Here is an 18,072-nt window from a genome sequence, read left to right on the forward strand (position 1 = left end):
CTGTGTAGCATGTTACTGTACCGAATACTGTGGGCAGTTGTAACAAAATGGTAAATATTTGTGTATCTAAACATAGAAGGCAGTGTGTTGTTCTATGACATTATGATAGCTGCCGTATCACTAGGTGATAGGACTTTTTCAGCTTCTTTATAATCTTGTGGGACTGCTGTGTGTGGTACGTTATTGACTGAAAGGTTGGTATGCGGCACATGACTGAATACTCTGTTGGTTTATATTTGGACTAACAGTGCTACTTTCATAGAATATCTATTCCAAATTGGGATTATCTTATTTCTATCCATAGAAAGTAGTTATAGGATAAGTGGATGGTATTAAAATTAAGTTTTTTCCCCCTTTAGGTTGCATCCCAGCGCATTAGCTCAGTGGACCTCTCATGTTGTAGCCTGGAACATCTGCCTGCCAACCTCTTCTACAGCCAAGACCTCACTCATCTCAATTTAAAACAAAACTTCCTAAGGCAGAACCCTAGCCTTCCAGCTGCCAGGGGGCTTAATGAACTGCAAAGGTAAGCCTGCAGAAATGGGTAGATCATTAGGAAGGGGTGGGGGCAGAATGAACTTCTGCTTGTTATCTCTTGAATATTCTCACGAAAAAAGCTAGTGTGTAAACTTTCTCCTTCAGATAACAGTGTAATAAGACTTTGTTTATTAGTGAAGACATTACCAATTCTCGATCTGAAATTTTTTTTAAGGTTCTTGCTTTTGAAACTAATGATTTATGATATTTATTAACTGGATAGAGTTGTGTAAGAACAATTCTCCTTAAACAACTTTTATTCCTATCTAAAAATTCATCTGCAAAAAATTAATAACATTTGGTGTGTTACTTCTGAACTTCAGGTGTTTGTTCAGATTAAATTGTTTCTTTTGAAATTTATGAAAGGTCATTTTTTCCCATAAAAAGATATTTCCTTAGAAATTTAAGAACCAGCGTTTAAATCAACTTACATCATGTCATCTGGGTGATTAGTGTGTGGGTTTCAGGAGTCACATGTTAAATAAATAGAACCTGCTCCTTTATTTTTTATTTTTTTGAGACAGAGTCTTGCTCTGTCTCAGGCTGGAGTGCAGTGGCATGATCTCGGCTCACTGCAACCTCCTCCTCCTGGGCCCAAGTGATTCACCTGCCTCAGCCTCCCGAGTAGCTGGGATTACAGGCGCCCACGCCCTCTTAATTTTTGTATTTTTAGTAGAGATGGGGTTTTACCATGTTGGCCAGGCTGGTCTTGAACTCCTAACCTCAAGTGATCTGCCCTTCTTGGCCTCCCAAAGTGCTGTGATTATAGGTGTGAGACACCACGCCTGGCCTAGAATCTGCTCATTTAAACTAGAAGAGAGGGACTTGACTTGCATGTCTCCAAAACAGATTTAAGAATTTACCACATTCACTTCCTTTCCTCTTTGGAGCAGTGATCAGTCTTCATTCTGTGGTAAATTAAACCTTTGATACTTACATATTTGTTGCAAATATGTAAGACTATGTAACTGCAAAGAATATAACTTTTAAGTAAATAATTGCTAGTTCATTTGTTTTTACATGACTGATATGATCAGGAATTAAAATGTGATAACCATTGTGATTCTGTTTATGGTTTTTAACATCCAGAAAAAATAATCCAATAGTTGCTTATAAAGTTTGTGGATGTAATTGGAAAATGGAAGAGTATTTTAATTGTCTTTTCAGGTAATTGTGAATATCCTTCCTTGATACTATACCAAAACTTGACAAGTGGTCATTTCTTAAATGTTAGTTCTAAAATGGAATCTAAAACCCTATTCGTGAGCTTTTTGAATTCTTTAACGGTAAGATCCATTGATCTGACTTGCAGTTTGATTTGACTCTTTACCCATGCATCACTTTATTGCATTAAGTGTTGGTCATTTGGAGAGTACTACTCCATTGTGTAACACAGATACTCCAAATGTTAATGTATTTTATTATGGAATTTTAAGAATTCACATTTGTTAATATCACCACTGATCTTTTTTTTTTTTTTCTTTTTTTGAGATGGAGTCTCACTCTGTCGCCCAGGCTAGAGTGTGGTGGCACAATCTCGGCTCACTGCAACCACTGCCTCCCGGGTTCTAGTGATTCTCCCACCTCAGCCTCTGAAGTAGCTGGGATTACAGGCGCTCCCCCAACACCTGGCTAATTTTTTTGTATTTTTAGTAGAGATGGGGTTTCACCACGTTGGCCAGTCTGGTCTCGAACTCCTGACCTGAAGTGATCCGCCCACCTTGACCTCCCAAAGTGCTGGGATTACAGGTGTGAACCACTGCGCCCAGCCAATATCACCACTGATCTTATCAGTAAAGTCTTTTAAGTATTGGGATGTTGTTAAGCTTACTGTGGAAACGAGTTTTCCAAAATTTTAATTTTTCATTAGAAATTTGAAGGCCATTATTGGCAGCACATGCCATCAGTTGTTTTCTGGTAAGCAGCCTTCTCACTTCATTTTTGAGAAAATGTCTGCCAAATACCCAAGTATGAATAATAATAGTTTGTCAGTTGCTCTTTCAAGTAAAAATGGGGTTCTCTATAAATAGCGACTGGTTTGGCCCACAGCTCACATCATCAGATAAGTGTTTTCCTTGAGATAACTATCATACTTCAGTGTGTACCAGAAGTGTTTTTTGTGTACTTCCTATTTTATCACCCAGAAAATTTAAAAGACATATACTCAGGGGTTGAGATGTAATAAGAAATAACTTTCGTGTGTCATCAAGGACATTCTTAAGTAAAACTGGCATTACAATTTTTTTAAAGAATATTTTTACTGTTAATATTGCCCGGAAGAAAAGAATAGAGAATAATATAATGACAACTGGGACAGTTTGGTGCTGCAGTGAATTAATTACATAGGCAATCGAGACTCTAATAAGGATATTTTGCTCCAGCAATTCCTGATTGTCCCCTGTAGCTGACGTGTACTATGAAAGTTATCACTGTGGTATTCTTTTTTTTTTTTAATTGAAAGCAAGTTTATTAAGAAAGTAAAGGAATAAAGAATGGCTTACTCCATAGGCAAAGCAGCCCTAAGGGCTGCTGGTTGGCTACTTTTATGGTTCTCTCTCTCTCTCTTTTCTCTCTCTCTTCTTTTCTTTCTTTCTTTTTTTAGACATTGTTTTGCTGTCACCCAGGCTGGAGTGCAGTGGTGGCTCACAGCAACCTTCGCCTCCCATGCTCAAGTGATCCTCCTGCCTCAGCCTCCCAAATAGCTGGGATTACAGGCATGCACCACCACCACACACAGCTAGAATTTACATTTTTAGTAGAGATGGGGTTTCACCATGTTGCCAGGCTGGTCTTGAACTCTTGGACTCAAGTGATCCACCCACCTCAGCCTCCAAAAGTGCTGGGATTACAGGCATGAGCCACCGGGCCCGGCCTATGGTTATTTCTTGATTATATGCTAAATATAATCAGTGGGGTGGATTATTTATGAGTGTTCTGGGAAAGGGGTAGCCAAGTCCCAGAACTAAGGGTCCCTCCCCTTTTTAGACCATATAGAGTAACTTTCTGATATTGCCATGGGATTTGTAAACTCATGGTGCTGGTGGGAGTGTCTCTTAGCATGCTAATGCATTATAATCAGCATACAATGAGCCGTGAGACAGCCAGAGGTCAACTTTTCATCACCATTTTGGTTTTGGTGGCTTTTGGCCAGCTTCTTTACCTCCTGTTTTATCAGCAAGATCTTTGTGACCTGTATCTTGTGCTGACCTCCTATTTCATCCTGTGAGTAAGAATGCCTAACCTCCTGGGAATGCAGCCCAGTAGGGGTAAACCTTATTTTACCCAGCCCCTATTCAAGATGGAGTCACTCAGGTTCAAATGCCTCTGACATACTTCCCCCTTCCCTTTTATTTTTTTATTTTTAAAAATTTATTTGTTTATTTATTTATTTTAATTAATTAATTTTTTTGAGACAGAGTCTCGCTCCTGTTGCCCAGACTGGAGTGCAGTGGCACAGTCTCGGCTCACTGCAACCTCCACCTCCTGGGTTCAAGCAATTCTCCTGCCTCAGCCTCCTGAGTAGCTGGGACTATAGGTGCCCGCCACCACTCCCAGCTAATTTTTGTATTTTTAGTAGAGGTGGGGTTTCACCATGTTGGCCAGGCTGGTCTCGAACTCCTGACCTCAGGTAATCCACCCACCTCGGCCTCCCAAAGTACTGGGATTACAGACGTGAGCTACTGCGCCTGGCTGCCCCTCCCTTTTATAAGGAGATCTTTAATCCTAAGGGTTGTAGAGGAATGGAGATCCATCTTCTGTAACATCTTCAGGCTGAATAGGGACAATGATATTCCTGCCTAACTATGAGGGCCTCTTGTATTCAAGGTAGAGAGGAGGTCAGTCACAAAGCGTAGGTCTGGTGAGGGCCATTGATAACAGTGAGTTCCAACAAGAGGTGCTATCTGGAAGAATAGTAAGTGTTCAATTTAAGAAAACATTCAGTAAGCTTATCTGCATTCCTACACAAAGAGTACAACAGCAATATATTCTATAACAGTAAAACAAAATAAGTAAAATTATCCCAAGTAAACTAAATAAGAAGGCTTTCTATTAACTAGGCAGTTGTTGTGGAACCAAGCTGATATGGGGTCCCTAGCTGATTCCAGTACCTGCCCAGAATTAGAATACTGATCAGGATTTTTACATTACCCATCCCTTTTATTTCTTCTGAGCAGCAGCAGACATCACTGGTTGGTTCACAGGAATAAGTAGGATTAGTCTAAATTGCAGGAAAAAACCTCAAAAACAACTGATACTAGAATGTAATAACAGGTATACCACAGTTCTTTAAACATAATTTTTCTGTCTTCAGTCTCGCATTTTCACTAAAGACAAATGGTAGGACTGATTTGTTTGCAAAATACTTAAGCTTAGGTTTTATATGCTCTATGTATTGTTACTAATTTTGGACTGGCTGGATGCAATGGCTCAGTCCTATAATCCCAACACTTTGGGAAACTGAGGCAGGAAGCTGGCTTGAGACCAGGAGTTTGAAACCAGCCTGTCAATGTCATGAGACCCCATCTCTATAAAGAAAAATTTAAAAATTAGCTGGGTATAGTAGCACATGCTTGTAGTCTCAGCTACTGGGGAGGCTGAGGCATGAGGATTGCTTGATCCCAGTAGTTTGAAGCTGCAGTGAGCCATGATTACACTATTGCACTCCAGCCTAGGCAACAGAGGGAAAACCTGTCTCAAAAATAAAATAAAAAGTTGTACTGGCACTACAACAGTAAAGTTAATATGCTTTTTTTTTCTTTTTGGCTGAAAGGTTATAATCATTATTATCATTTTGTTTGTTTGTTTCTGGAGCTACCCATCATGAACTGTCATCAATCAGTGTGTTCTGAGGTTTGAAATTATTGGGAAATATTTTTGCATATTTCACAGAAGTGTAGACTTTTGCACTTCTATTATAGAACATCAAAGACTTTCTATCATACTGCCAAATCCTGATGTCTTAGAACAGAATGGTGCATTAGAATTCATCCAGACTATCAACCCAAATGCCCATCAATGATAGGCTGGATAAAGAAATGTGGTACTTAATATACCATGGAATACTATGCAGCCATAAAAAGTGAGATTATGTCCTTTTCAGGGACATGGATGGAGCTGGAGGCTGTTATCCTTAGCAAATTAATGCAGGAACAGAAAACCAAATACTGCATGTTCTTACTTATAAGTGGGTGTCAAGTGATGAGAATACATGGACACATAGAGGGGAACAACACACAGTGGGGCCTATTGGAGGCTGGAGGGCAGGAAGAAGGAGAGGATTAGGAAAAATAACTAACAGATACTAGGCGTAGTACCTGGGTGATGAAATATATGTGCAACAAACCCTCATGAAACACGTTTACCTGTGTAACAAACCTGCTCATGTAGCTTTGAACTTAAAAGTTAAAAAAAAAAAATTCAGCCAACCTAATGCTCTCTTTTAAAGTTGGGGTCTATGGGGATGTTAACTGCCAAATTCAGTTTAATGGTTACCTTTTAGGGAGACAGGGGGATGGGATTAGTGAATGGTTTGAACAAGGTTTCAACTATATCTGTAACGTTTATTTTTTTAAAAAGAAAAATGAGAGGCCAAAAGGTTTTTGTTTTTGTGTTTTTTGTTTTTTTTTTTGGAGACAGAGCCTCACTCTGTTGCCCAGCGGGAGTGCAATGGTGCGATCTTGACTTACTGCAACCTCCGCCCCCCAGGTTCAAGCGATTCTCCTGCCTCAGCCTCCTGAGTAGCTGGGATTACAGGCACCCGCCACCATGCCTGGCTAATTTTTGTAGTTTTAGTAGAGACGGGGTTTTGCCATGTTGGCCAGGCTGGTCTCAAACTCCTGACCTCAGGTAGTCCACCCATCTTGGCCTCTCAAAGTGCTGGGATTACAGGCATGAGCCACCACGCCTGGCCCAAAAGGTTAGTATTTTAAAACGCTGTATAGTTAATGCCGATGAATGTTACAGTTTTCTGCATTCTTAAAATTTGAGTATTTCATAATAATCCAAACATTTTAAACCTAAACAAAAAGAAAATTAAAATGCTCCCAAAGAGCCAGTATTTGTGGAATAAATATCCAGGTGGAGGGATATTTTGGGCATGACCCACTTCAGGAGGATTCAGATTCTGTCTTGCCTTTTAGTTCTTACAGAGTCACCGACTTGATCCCCCATGTCTGTTGATTCTGTGTGATATCTTTTGAGCTCATCCTCTTTTCTCCTCTGCTCCCATCCCTCTACTGCACACACCCTCTCTCCCCAGCTGTTATAGTAAAAGTACTTCTCAACCCTCACCTGGTCTGTTGCGCTACCTTTGAGAGCTGATTGTCTTGTTGTCATTTTCCCTCTGCAGGTTAGCCCTATTTTTGTTGCCCGCTGTTTTTTACATTTCTTGGTTTTGTTTTATTTTGTATTTTTAAAAATTTAAGCCTTTTTCCTTCATCAAAGTAACACCCTATATAGATTTTTAAAGATCTTAATAAGCAGTGAAGTTTACAATAAGAAGTAGGTGCCTGAGGCTCCAGCCCATCCCTACATCCAAGTCCTGCTCCCTAGACAACCCTTTTGAATCTTTTGGCTCTTTCTGCTGTTTTCGTTTCTCTTTCTAAATATTATGTGTATACTGCTATGTTTTGATTTTTTCATTATTGGACATTATGTGTTGACTCATTACTATGGAAGATAAGGATTTCATTCATTTACATTGTCTCACACCCCATCTACCCCACACCACATGTACTAACTTCTCTTTTCCCTATCCTCTCAATATATACGTGTTAATTTTTGGTTAAGTCAGTACTCACTGTTTACGTTATTATGAACCTGGAACTTATTCACAGCTAAGGGATTTAATTGCAGTGATTATATTTCCTTTCTTGTGCTGGCTTGATAGCAGCCTCACTTTATCACTTGTATACTTTTTTTTTTCCCCTGGTATTTGTAAGCTTTCTGACGGAATTCTTACATTCCTCTCAGCACCTTTTTCTTGGAGACTTTTTTCTTCCTGGAGCCAGGGTATGTGCTTGTTCTTCTGGCCTGCTACACAGCAAAGACAGTATGTGGACCTTTTCCTCAGGGGGTGTCAGTTTACTAGAGAAACCCTTTGGTATTCTGCCATGGCGATGCATGCCAAGATTTAGGGTAATGAGTGGAAAAGAGAGGAGGAATCTCAAGGTTTAGTATGTGGATTTTTTTTTTTTTTTTTAGATGGAGTCTGGCTCTGTTGTCCAGGCTGGAGTGCAGTGGCACGATCTCGGCTCACTGCAAGCTCCGCCTCCCGGGTTCACGCCATTCTCCTGCCTCAGCCTCCTGAGTAGCTGGGATTACAGGCACCCACCACCACGCCCGGCTAATTTTTCTATTTTTAGTGGAGACAAGGTTTCACTGTTTTAGCCAGGATGGTCTCGATCTCCTGACCTTGTGATCCTCCCGCCTCAGCCTCCCAAAGTGCTGGGATTACAAGCATGAGCCACTGTGCCCGGCCGTATGTGGATTTTTATTTAACTTCCCTGTTTTCAGAACAGTGTTTTCTATTATGCTTGATAACTTTTTTCTTTTCAATTTATGAGAGATATTTTGACACTTAAGTAATTACAAAGAATTAAACAATACTACAGATTATACCGTCATCCTTTGACAATCATGTCTTATTCATTTTAACTTCCATAAGCCAGTTTCTATAGCATTGCATGTGTACCAAATCAATAAGGGATAACTTCAGACTATTTTAGATAAAAATTGTATCTTGCCTGTAACTTTGGGAGGCTAAGGTGGGTGGATGATTTGAGGTCATGTTGGCCAGCCTGGCCAACATGGTGAAACCCGTCTCTACTAAAAATACAAAAAAATAGCTAGGCATCGTGGCGGACACCTATAATCCCAGCTCCTCAGGAGGCTAAGGCAAGAGAATCACTTGAACCTGGGAGGCAGAGGTTGCAGTGAGCCGAAATGGCGCCACTGCACTCCAGCCTGAGTGACTGAGTGAGACTCTGTCTAAAAAAAAAAAAAAAAAAAAGTTGTATCTTAAAATTGTATATGTAAACATTAACATTAAATGTACAAATTTAGTTAATACTTTGTTTTCAGTGACATTTATTTTCTCTAATTTCCCAAACCTATCATTGATCAGAAAAATAATTGCAAAGAACACATGTCTGATAAGACAGTATTACTGAGCCATGTGGTATGAAAGGAGATAAAGGAGTCTTTGATGCTACCCAGATGGACTTCTGGAATTATCTTTTTAGAGACCATATGTTCAATAATCAGCATCTCAGAAAATGAGTATATTACACTGAGACTGAAATATTTTGAATATAAAAGTAAACCAAGTCACTGGACATGAGCCATCTTTCAGCTGTTGTTTAAAATCTCAAGATGAAGAAGAATCATTGAGAATACTCAAGCTGTATGTATAACTAAATAAGAAATTAACTCAGTGGTTTTCATTCTCTTATTGCTCTATAGTTTGACAAACTATTCTCTCTTTTCCAAATTACCTCCCTGATGCTTTGACAGACTATCCTCTCTCTTCCAAATTACCTCCCTGGGTCAAATGAAGGGCCGAAGAAAGCAGTTTCCCTGTTTGTCATGCTGTGATGTAGTATGCCTGATGTCTTTGAATCAGGGACTCTGGTTCGTTTTATTCCAGGGAATAAACTGTCCTCCGCTGGAATTGGGGAGAGGATCTGGGGTCTTACTCCTCCTTCTGTAACCTTTTGAAAATTTGTAGAAGTATAAAAAAACATAGAAAAGGCAGATATGAGTGTATAACCTGATGGATTTCCACAAAGTGAACACATCCATGTAACCAGTACACATATGAGGAAGAGAATTGCCAGCACTCCAGAAGCCGTCCTTGTACCCTTCTTTTTATTACCCTAAACATCATCACTATCCTGACTTAGAACATCATGAAGTAGTTTCACTTGTCTTTGTACTTGATCTAAACGGAGCACACAATATGTGTTTGAGTCCAGCTTCTTTCACTGACTTTTCTTTTAAAAAAGCAAAACAAAGCATACCAAGTGACATATTATCAGCTTGTAGTTTGTACTGTGTAATATAAGGCAGTGATTTTGATTTGTTTAAGGTAGAGAATTTTAAAATTTTACACTGCAATAAAAGATTTCTGTTTTGTTCTTTCTGTTGCTTTAAGCATGGGGAAATAGGCCTAGGGGACTTCCTATGTGGTATCGGAGTAACTGGTGAAGCTGCTGTTTTGCTGCTCTTTGGAAAAAACTAGGCTTTATACCAGTTTCTCTTTCTTTTTATTTTAAGACGGACTCTTGCTCTGTCGCCCAGGCTGGAGTGCAGTGGCACGATCTCGCCTCGGCTTACTGCAACCTCTGCCTCCCAGGTTCAAGCGATTCTTCTGCCTCAGCCTCCCGAATGGATGGGACTACAGGTGCGCGCCAACACGCCTGGCTAATTTTTGTATTTTTAGTAGAGATGGGGGGTCTCACCATATTGGCCAGGCTGGTCTCAAACTCCTGACCTTGTGATCTGCCGGCCTCGGTCTCCCACAATGCTGGAATTACAGGTGTGAGCCACTGTGCCTGGCCACCAGTTTCTCTTTCATTACACACTACTATGAGGTGTTTGTCTCCCACTTCCATTGTCCAAGAAAAATTTTTATTGCTAAGATTCCAGAGTAATAAGTTGATAAGTACACACATGCATATATACCCCCCCCCATATACATATATTTAATACCAGGAATTAAATGTATAATGTGTATTTAAGAAAGTCATGTTAGTACTGCAGAAAGCATTAACGTGGTTTTTAAATGTCCAGTCACTTAGTGTGGTGGCTTCGAAATATGCCGTATATTTAGTTGCTTATTTTTATTTGTGTGTTTAGGAATTTGTGGTAATCTCTAATGTATGTTTCACAGGGAACATTTTAGATGCCAAAGGGTAATTTATTTTTACGTTTTTACCTAAGTTTCAAGGAATTAAGTTTTAGGTTACAGTGTTAGGGCAAATAACCAGGGAGAAACTTAAAGTACAATATAATTATAACAGGTAGGAGTTCAGAGACATTTTATCTTAAGCACATATCCCCTTAATTTTTCTTTCTGCTACAAATTTTTACCTTTAACAAATGAGCTATTTTCACAGAACATTTAAATTGGTATTTGCACCAACATTCTAAATCTGGAAAGATGGCATGCTGATGTACACACACAGGTCAGCAGTTTCAGAGGGAAAACATTGTTCTTGGAACTAGTGCTGTTTGTTTTTCCTTTATTGGCATTGGAACTCTTCAAGTTAGTTTTCAAAATATAGAGGAGAGGCAAACATCAGGGTAATTTTTGGTGGTTTTGATGGTTTCTTTCCTTATTATATGTGTCACTAATAACTATAATACATTGTTTATCTCTTTTATTAATAGTACTTCATTTCCCTATGTTAACTATATCTCTAGATGACTCAGATAGTCTTAATACTAAGATTATTGTTATTTGCAATAGAGAATGATTTTTCATAAAATATGGTAAGTTTCTTTGTAGAGTCAGTGAAGACGACAACTTTTTGCTGATTTAAATTTAAGGAATATATTTTTTCCCCCATGTGTTAATTTTATGTTTTTAATATGATAGCAAAGCTATATGAACTTATTCACACTAAATTATAATGGTGTTTGAACATTTTACTGCCCTGGTAAATTTAAATTTAGCTGTGTTTATTTTTGTTTTTGTTTTTGTTTTTTTTGAGATGGAGTTTCACTCTTGTCACCCAGGCTGGAGTGCAGTGGTGCAATCTCGGCTCACTGCAACCTCTGCCTCCTGGGTTCAAGCAATTCTCCTGCCTCAGCCTCCCAAGTAACTGGGATTACAGGCGTGCACCACCACACCCGGGCTCATTTTTGTATTATTAGTAGAGACGGAGTTTCACCATGTCGGCCAGTCTGGTCTCCAACTCCTGACCTCAGGTGATCTGACTGCCTCGGCCTCCGAAAGTGCTGGGATTACAGGCGTGAGTCACCACGCCTGGCCAAATTTAGCTCTTAAATTTTTTTTTTTTTTTTTTTTTTTTACAGTCTTGGTCTGTCCCCCAGGCTGGAGTACAGTGGCGTGATCTCGGCTCACTGCAGCCTCCATCTCCCAGACTTAGGCGATTCTCCAGCCTCAGCCTCCTGAGTAGCTGGGATTACAGGCATGCGCCACCACGCCCAGCAAATTTTTGTATTTTTAGTAGAGATGGGGTTTCACCATGTTGGCCAGGCTGGTCTTGAATTCCTCACCTCAAGTGATCCGCCTGCCTCGGCCTCCCAAAGGGCTGGGGTTATAGGCATGAGCCACTGCACTTGGCCTAGCTCTTATAAATGTGCCATTTATTTATCATTTATTAAGGATGTATAGGGAGGATCATTGAAGGACCTAGAGTTTGTAAATATAGAGGAGGCAAAACTTTACCCGTACCCTCTAAAAGCCTCCACCTGGTTCTGAGAACTAAATGGACATAAGGCGTTAGCGGGAGAAAAAGTATACAGATTTTTACATGTGCATAGGAACCCCCATGGGAAAATGAAGACCGAAAGAAGTGACAAAATCTAAGTGCTTATATACTAGGTTGAACGCAGAGGAAATTGTGGAAAAGTAAGTAAAATATATGGGGAGACCAAAGGAAGATGAGTTATTTTAACAAATGATGTTTGTACAGAATTGTCTTAGCCTCCATTCCGTCTCTTGTGGTCAGAATGTTGCTTTCCTCCTGCTACACAGAGGGCATCTTTCACAAGGGAGTTTTGTTTCTTGATTTCAAGAAGGGGAGGTCAGAGGCCAGGTGCAGTGGCTCAGGCCTATAATCCCAGCACTTTGGGAGGCCGAGGTGGGTGAATCATTTGAGGCCAGGAGTTTGAAACCAGCCTGGCCAACATGGTGAAACCTTGTCTCAACTAAAACTACAAAAATTAGCCAGTGTGGTGGTGGGTGCCTGTAATCCAAGCTACTCCAGAGGCTGAGGCAGGAGAATCGCTTGAACCCGGGAGGTGGAGGTTGCAGTGAGCAGAGATCGCGCCACTGGACTCTAGCCTGGGGGACAGAGCGAGACTCAGTCTCAAAAAAAAAAATTAGGTGGGGCGTGGTGGCTCATGCCTGTACTCCCAGCACTTTGGGAGGCTGAGGTGAGTGGATTATTTGAGGTCAGGAGTTCAAGACCAGCCTGGCCAACATGGTAAAATCCCGCCACTACTAAAAATACAAAAATTAGCCAGGTGTAGTGGCGGGTACCTGTAGTCCCAGCTACTCGGGAGGCTGAGGCAGGAGAATCACTTGAATCTGGGAGGCGGAGGTTGCAGTGAGCCGAGACTGAGCCACTGCATTCCAGCCTGGGCGACAGAGCAAAACTCTGCCTCAAAAAAAAAAAAAAAAAAAGAAAGAAAGAAAAGGGGAGGTCAGAGCACTCCTTTTTACACCTGCTGTTTTTCAAGTGCGTTTGGCCCAGTATAATCCTTATGCCAAAGTGGTATATTTTGGGGTAGCGTATTCTGCAGTCCTTCATAAGGGATGATAGAGAGTTCTTTTATGGTGATATCCTGCCATGTTTAGAAAAAGAAATAGGAGAATGAAGTCAAAAGTAAAGTTTGATAGTAATAATTTGTGTGTATGTGTTTCCAGTAACTTTGTCCATGGTACTTGGAAAGTTTGTCACTTAAGTTCAACTAAAATGTCTTTATCTTAGACTATTTTAATTACTAGTTACTTATACCAACCAGTTTAAGAAAGAAGCCTGTGTTCTAGTAAGTACTTGCCAAATTGGTGATAATTAAAATACACTTAAATTGTTTAATTCTATGTGTGGAAATTAGACAAATTATAAAATAACTACTTCATAAATAGAAATTTATTATAATGTTTCAATTGTTTGTTTATGGTTGGTGGTTATCGCTTCCATTAATAAAGGAAGTGGATCCAGATGGATCTTTCTGGCTTTTGCTGTTTGTAAGTAAATTGGTATAGAGAAACAAAACTAGCACAGCTAGAAGGTCCTAGCTGGTTCTAGAAATGGAATTACTTTTATAGGGCTAGCACTATAATTTCAGTAGAAGTTGGTATTTTAAATGACTTGATAAATCATGTACAGTAACTCCTCATTTAATTTCATATGTAATGAAACCAGTTTTACCATAGGTTAATTGATATAAACAAGAGTTAAGTTCTTAGGGCATATTTCTGGTTACAACACCACGAAACTACTAAATAAAGATCAAAACGCTTTTAATATTAAGCATTGAAATAAATATGAGCTATGCATATACTTAAGAAAGATAAATAAAGGGCCGGATGCGGTGGCTCACGCTTGTAATCCCAGCACTTTGGGGGGCCAAGGCCGGTGGATCACGAGATCAGGAGTTCAAGACCAGCCTGACCAACACGGTGAAACCCCGTCTCTACTAAAAATACAAAAATTAGCTGGGCCATGGTGGTGCATGCCTGTAATCCCAGCTACTCGTGAGGCTGAGACAGGAGAATCGCTTCAACCCGAGAGGTGGAGTTTGTGGTCAGCCGAGATCACGCCATTGCACTCCAGCCTGAGCAATCAGAACGAAACTCTGTCTCAAAAAAAAAAAAAAAAAAAAAAGATTAATAAAAACAAGTAAGATATAGGCCGGTTGAGGTGGCTCACGCCTGTAATCCCAGCACTTTGGGAGGCCAAGGCAGGTAGATTACCTGAGGTCAGGAGTTTGCGACCAGCCTGACCAACATGTTGAAACTCTATCTCTACTAAAAATACAAAAACTTAGCCGGGCATGGTGGTGCGCACCTGTAATCCCAGGTATTTGGGAGGCTGAGGCATGAGAATCGCCTGACCCCAGGGAGACAGAGGTTGCAGTGAGCTGAGATTGCGCCACTGCACTCCAGCCTGGGTGACAGAGCAAGACTCCATCTCAAAAAACAAACAAAAAAGGGCAATTATTTACTAAGTTTTTCCAGTTCAGGTTTCTGGTGGCTGGAGCTTCTCCCGGCAGCTAAGAGTGCCAGACAGGAACCAGCCCTGGGTAGGACAGCATCCCATCACAGGGCGCGCTCGCGCGCGCGCACACACACACACTCTCTCTCTCGCTCTCTGTCTCTCTCTGTCTCTCTCTCACTCGCCATGTGGACACACTGGTGAACGTAATGTGCACAGCTTTAGGATGTGGGAGGAAGTGAGTACCCCAAGAAAACCACACAGACGGAGGAGAATGGGCAAACTTTACACAGACAGTGATCCTCACCAGGAATTGATTTTTTTCCTCATTAACATTATAGCTAAATGACATTGAATGAAATGACATTGTTCGAGGACCTGCTATGTGTCTGTAGAATTATGATTATGATTATTATTATTATTATATTTGAGACGGAGTCTCGCTCTGCCACTCAGGCTGGAGTACAGTGGCGCAATCTCGGCTCACTGCAACTTCCGCCTCCCGGGTTCAAGCGATTCTCATGCCTCAGCCTCCCGAGTAGCTGGGACTATAGGTGCGTGCCACCACTCCTGGCTAATTTTTTGTATTTTTAGTAGAGATGGAGTTTCACTGTGTTAGCCAGGATGGTCTCAGTCTCCTGACCTCATTATCTGCCCACCTCGGCCTCCCGAAGTGCTGGGATTACAGGCATGAGGCACCACGTCTGGCCTATAGAATTCTTAATGTGATTTTTATCATATATGATATGGAAATAGGACCAAAAAAAAGTATACCACCAACGTTTTTGTTTTTCTTAACATTCTCCTTTGGACATTGAATTTTGCCATTGTGTGTTACTATTGTCCCCTGACAGTTTTATAAAATTCTGTGTAATGGTTAAGCCTGTTTTTGTAAAGATACTGTGACTCATGGGAATAGCAGTATGGCCTTAACTTTTATCACCTTTGTTTTCTATATTTATCTTGTGTACTCTGCTTGGCTTTGCATTCTGAGAGGGCAGGAATCAAGTCCCCCTCAGAGGTCATTACTGTTGCTAGATGAGCATTAAATAGTCCATAAATGAATGCACTCTTGAGTGAATGGTGGGGGAAGTGCCTTTATTCATTCAATTTTATGTATTCTTCGCAAAAGGTATTTGTAGCAACTTCTTTGCAAAAGGTATTTGTAGCAACTTTCATTTTTTTAATTTTGTTTTTTGAGATCAGAGTCTCACTCTATCCTCCCCCCAAGGTTGGAGTGCAGTGACACGATTTCAGCTCACTGCAACCTGTGCCTCCGGCGTTCAAGTGATTCTCCTGCCTCAGCCTCCCGAGTAGCTGGGATTACAGGTGCCCGCCACCACACCCGGCTAATTTTTGTATTTTTAGTAAAGACGGGGTTTCACCATGTTGGCCAGGCTGGTCTCGAACTCCTGACCTGAGATGATCTGCCTGCCTCAGCCTCCCAAAGTGCTGGGATTACAGGTATGAGCCACTGTGCCCGGCCTGTAGCAACTTTTAGAAGGAAGTGAGACTGGTAATTTATCATTGTATTTCTCTTTGGTTGAAAGTATGATAAAAGACAATATGCACAGTGAGATGATTCAGAAAACCTTACGTAGAAAAATGTAAGAAAGGATTTGAAGTTGGAAAAGGAGATACTAGTTTTAAAATGGACCGTATGAAACTGGACTTCTAAAAAGAAATCTATGGTTTATTTTACCATTCTCTAAACTCACTTCACATTCTCTTGCCACTCATCTTGCAAGAATGTGCCCCAACTTTTACCTTTGACCACCTGCCGAACCCAGGCTCAACCTAGTGACTCCTACCCCACCCTTCAAAGTGTATTTGTAATGGCATTTTTTCCTTGAAGCTTTTAGTTACTTCTCAATTCCATGTAACCTTTTGCTCTTCTGAATTGTTCACTTTTTAAATATTTTTTGTACTTATCAATCCTTTTATAGTAAACATCTAAAAATTTCTAAAATTGCCATCTACTGTAAAGTCCTTAATAAATACTCACTGAACTGAATTGTTGGTTTTCCCACCACCAAAGATAATCAAAATAATGTGATCATAAAACTTTAGGAAGAGAACATTTAGAAATGCTTTGAGCAGCAGAACCATTTCTTGCATTTAGTATTCAAGGTGACTATTTTAAGGGGACATCAGTCACTTAGAATGATCATTGATCAACCACATTGCATTATGTAGCACCTACATATCAATTTCGAGGAACTCAGGCTTGTGTGATTGTGTCTTAGAGGCTGTGGTATAAATTGAGTAAGTTTTCACCTGAAATAAGTAAAGATTACTTGGGTCAAGAGGGGAGTGAATTCAACACTTGGAGGAAAGACGTGATTTGAGCTCTGATTAGATGTGAAATTTGGTTTAGCTGAAAATGGAGAGATGGAGGGGCAGGTCCTCTCATGCGAGAACGAGGGAAAGAGTGAATGGAGTTGGGCGTGCAAGGATGTGGGCATAATAGAATGAAAGTATGAAGAAATGAGCAATGAGAAACTCCTAATTATGCATGGCATTTATCAAGTACCTCTCTTCTTAGAAAGCTCAAATTTCTACATTTTTGGTCCCCTTGGAGTAGAAAACAAATGACCTTATTTCCTATTCTGCTCTTCTGCTCTTTTGGGGATGTTGGCATTCCAGATGTAAAGTGATTAATGTTAATTACTTAACATTACCAAAAGCCCACATTTCCAGGTTTTATTGAAAGATTTTAGTTTTTGTTTTTATACATAATTCATGAAGACTTCTTTTAATGGAAATAGTGATAATTCATTAGCATAGTGAAATAAAGAGTGGCATGCTAAAACATTTTTGCAGTTCATTTGATCGATTTAAACAGCAGCGCTTAGAACAATTTTAGCTTCTTTGAAGACACTCTGCTGTATAAAAAACGTTAGAGGCAAGCCAGCTGCAGACTGCTGAAGAAAGAGTAAAGCCTATGTAAAAGAAAAACAGCACAAATGCTGCTCAGGGTTAGAGATAACCTTGGGAAGGAATTTCCACTACCAGTGTTCCATGAGGCTTGCCAAATGTTTAAGGAATTTCATGGAATGTATGGAATGTCTTTTTGTCAGTTAACTGTTCCCAGAACTGGAAGTTCCTTTCTTATACAGCTTTGCTTTTCAGATGGAATTGTGATCCTCTTGGGAAGCTTTCCATTTCACAAGATTCCCATTTTCCTTCCCAGAGAATTTGAGCAAAGCAGAGCCGGCAGGTGGTGCTTGGGGCTCCGTGATTGTATAGCCTTTGGTTCTCTTCTTGCCTAATGCTGCCGACCTAATTTATGGCAATAATGGCCCATTTTCTTATTCCCTCATATAGTACATTTTGAAGACGGAGCTCAGAAACAAAATATCAGCCAGGCTATATTAAATTAGTTTGCCCTATTGACTTTTTGGGATAGTTTAAGATGTTCTTTAACATTTATTCCCACTTAAATAGAAGGGAGAGAGGCTGGTATCTTCAAAAGCCTTGGCTTGATTCCAATTCAGTTATTGTATTCTGTCCACTTCCATTCTTTGAGCTCTGTGGAGCTCTTTGCCGTATTCTCTGAGCTTTAACTTAACTGCAGGAGTTTAATGCCAACACTGTATTTGTAGATATTTGCTATTCTGAG

At 40.3% G+C, this 18,072-nt stretch overlaps 1 protein-coding gene across 2 annotated transcripts in view; it reads left to right on the top strand.

Annotated features, from left to right (window-relative positions):
• The window catches only part of PHLPP1 (PH domain and leucine rich repeat protein phosphatase 1), a 253,822-nt gene that overhangs the window by 144,663 nt on the left and 91,087 nt on the right, over positions 1 to 18,072 (top strand). For both annotated transcript variants that reach the window (XM_523952.7, XM_016933837.4), the window contains exon 4: positions 360 to 526. In XM_523952.7, the coding sequence (XP_523952.5) occupies positions 360 to 526 (167 nt within the window). The remainder of the gene's footprint in view (positions 1 to 359; positions 527 to 18,072) is intronic.

The sequence above is a fragment of the Pan troglodytes genome, chromosome 17 (genome assembly GCF_028858775.2).
Source record: "Pan troglodytes isolate AG18354 chromosome 17, NHGRI_mPanTro3-v2.0_pri, whole genome shotgun sequence".
NCBI classification, from domain to species: Eukaryota; Metazoa; Chordata; class Mammalia; order Primates; family Hominidae; genus Pan; species Pan troglodytes.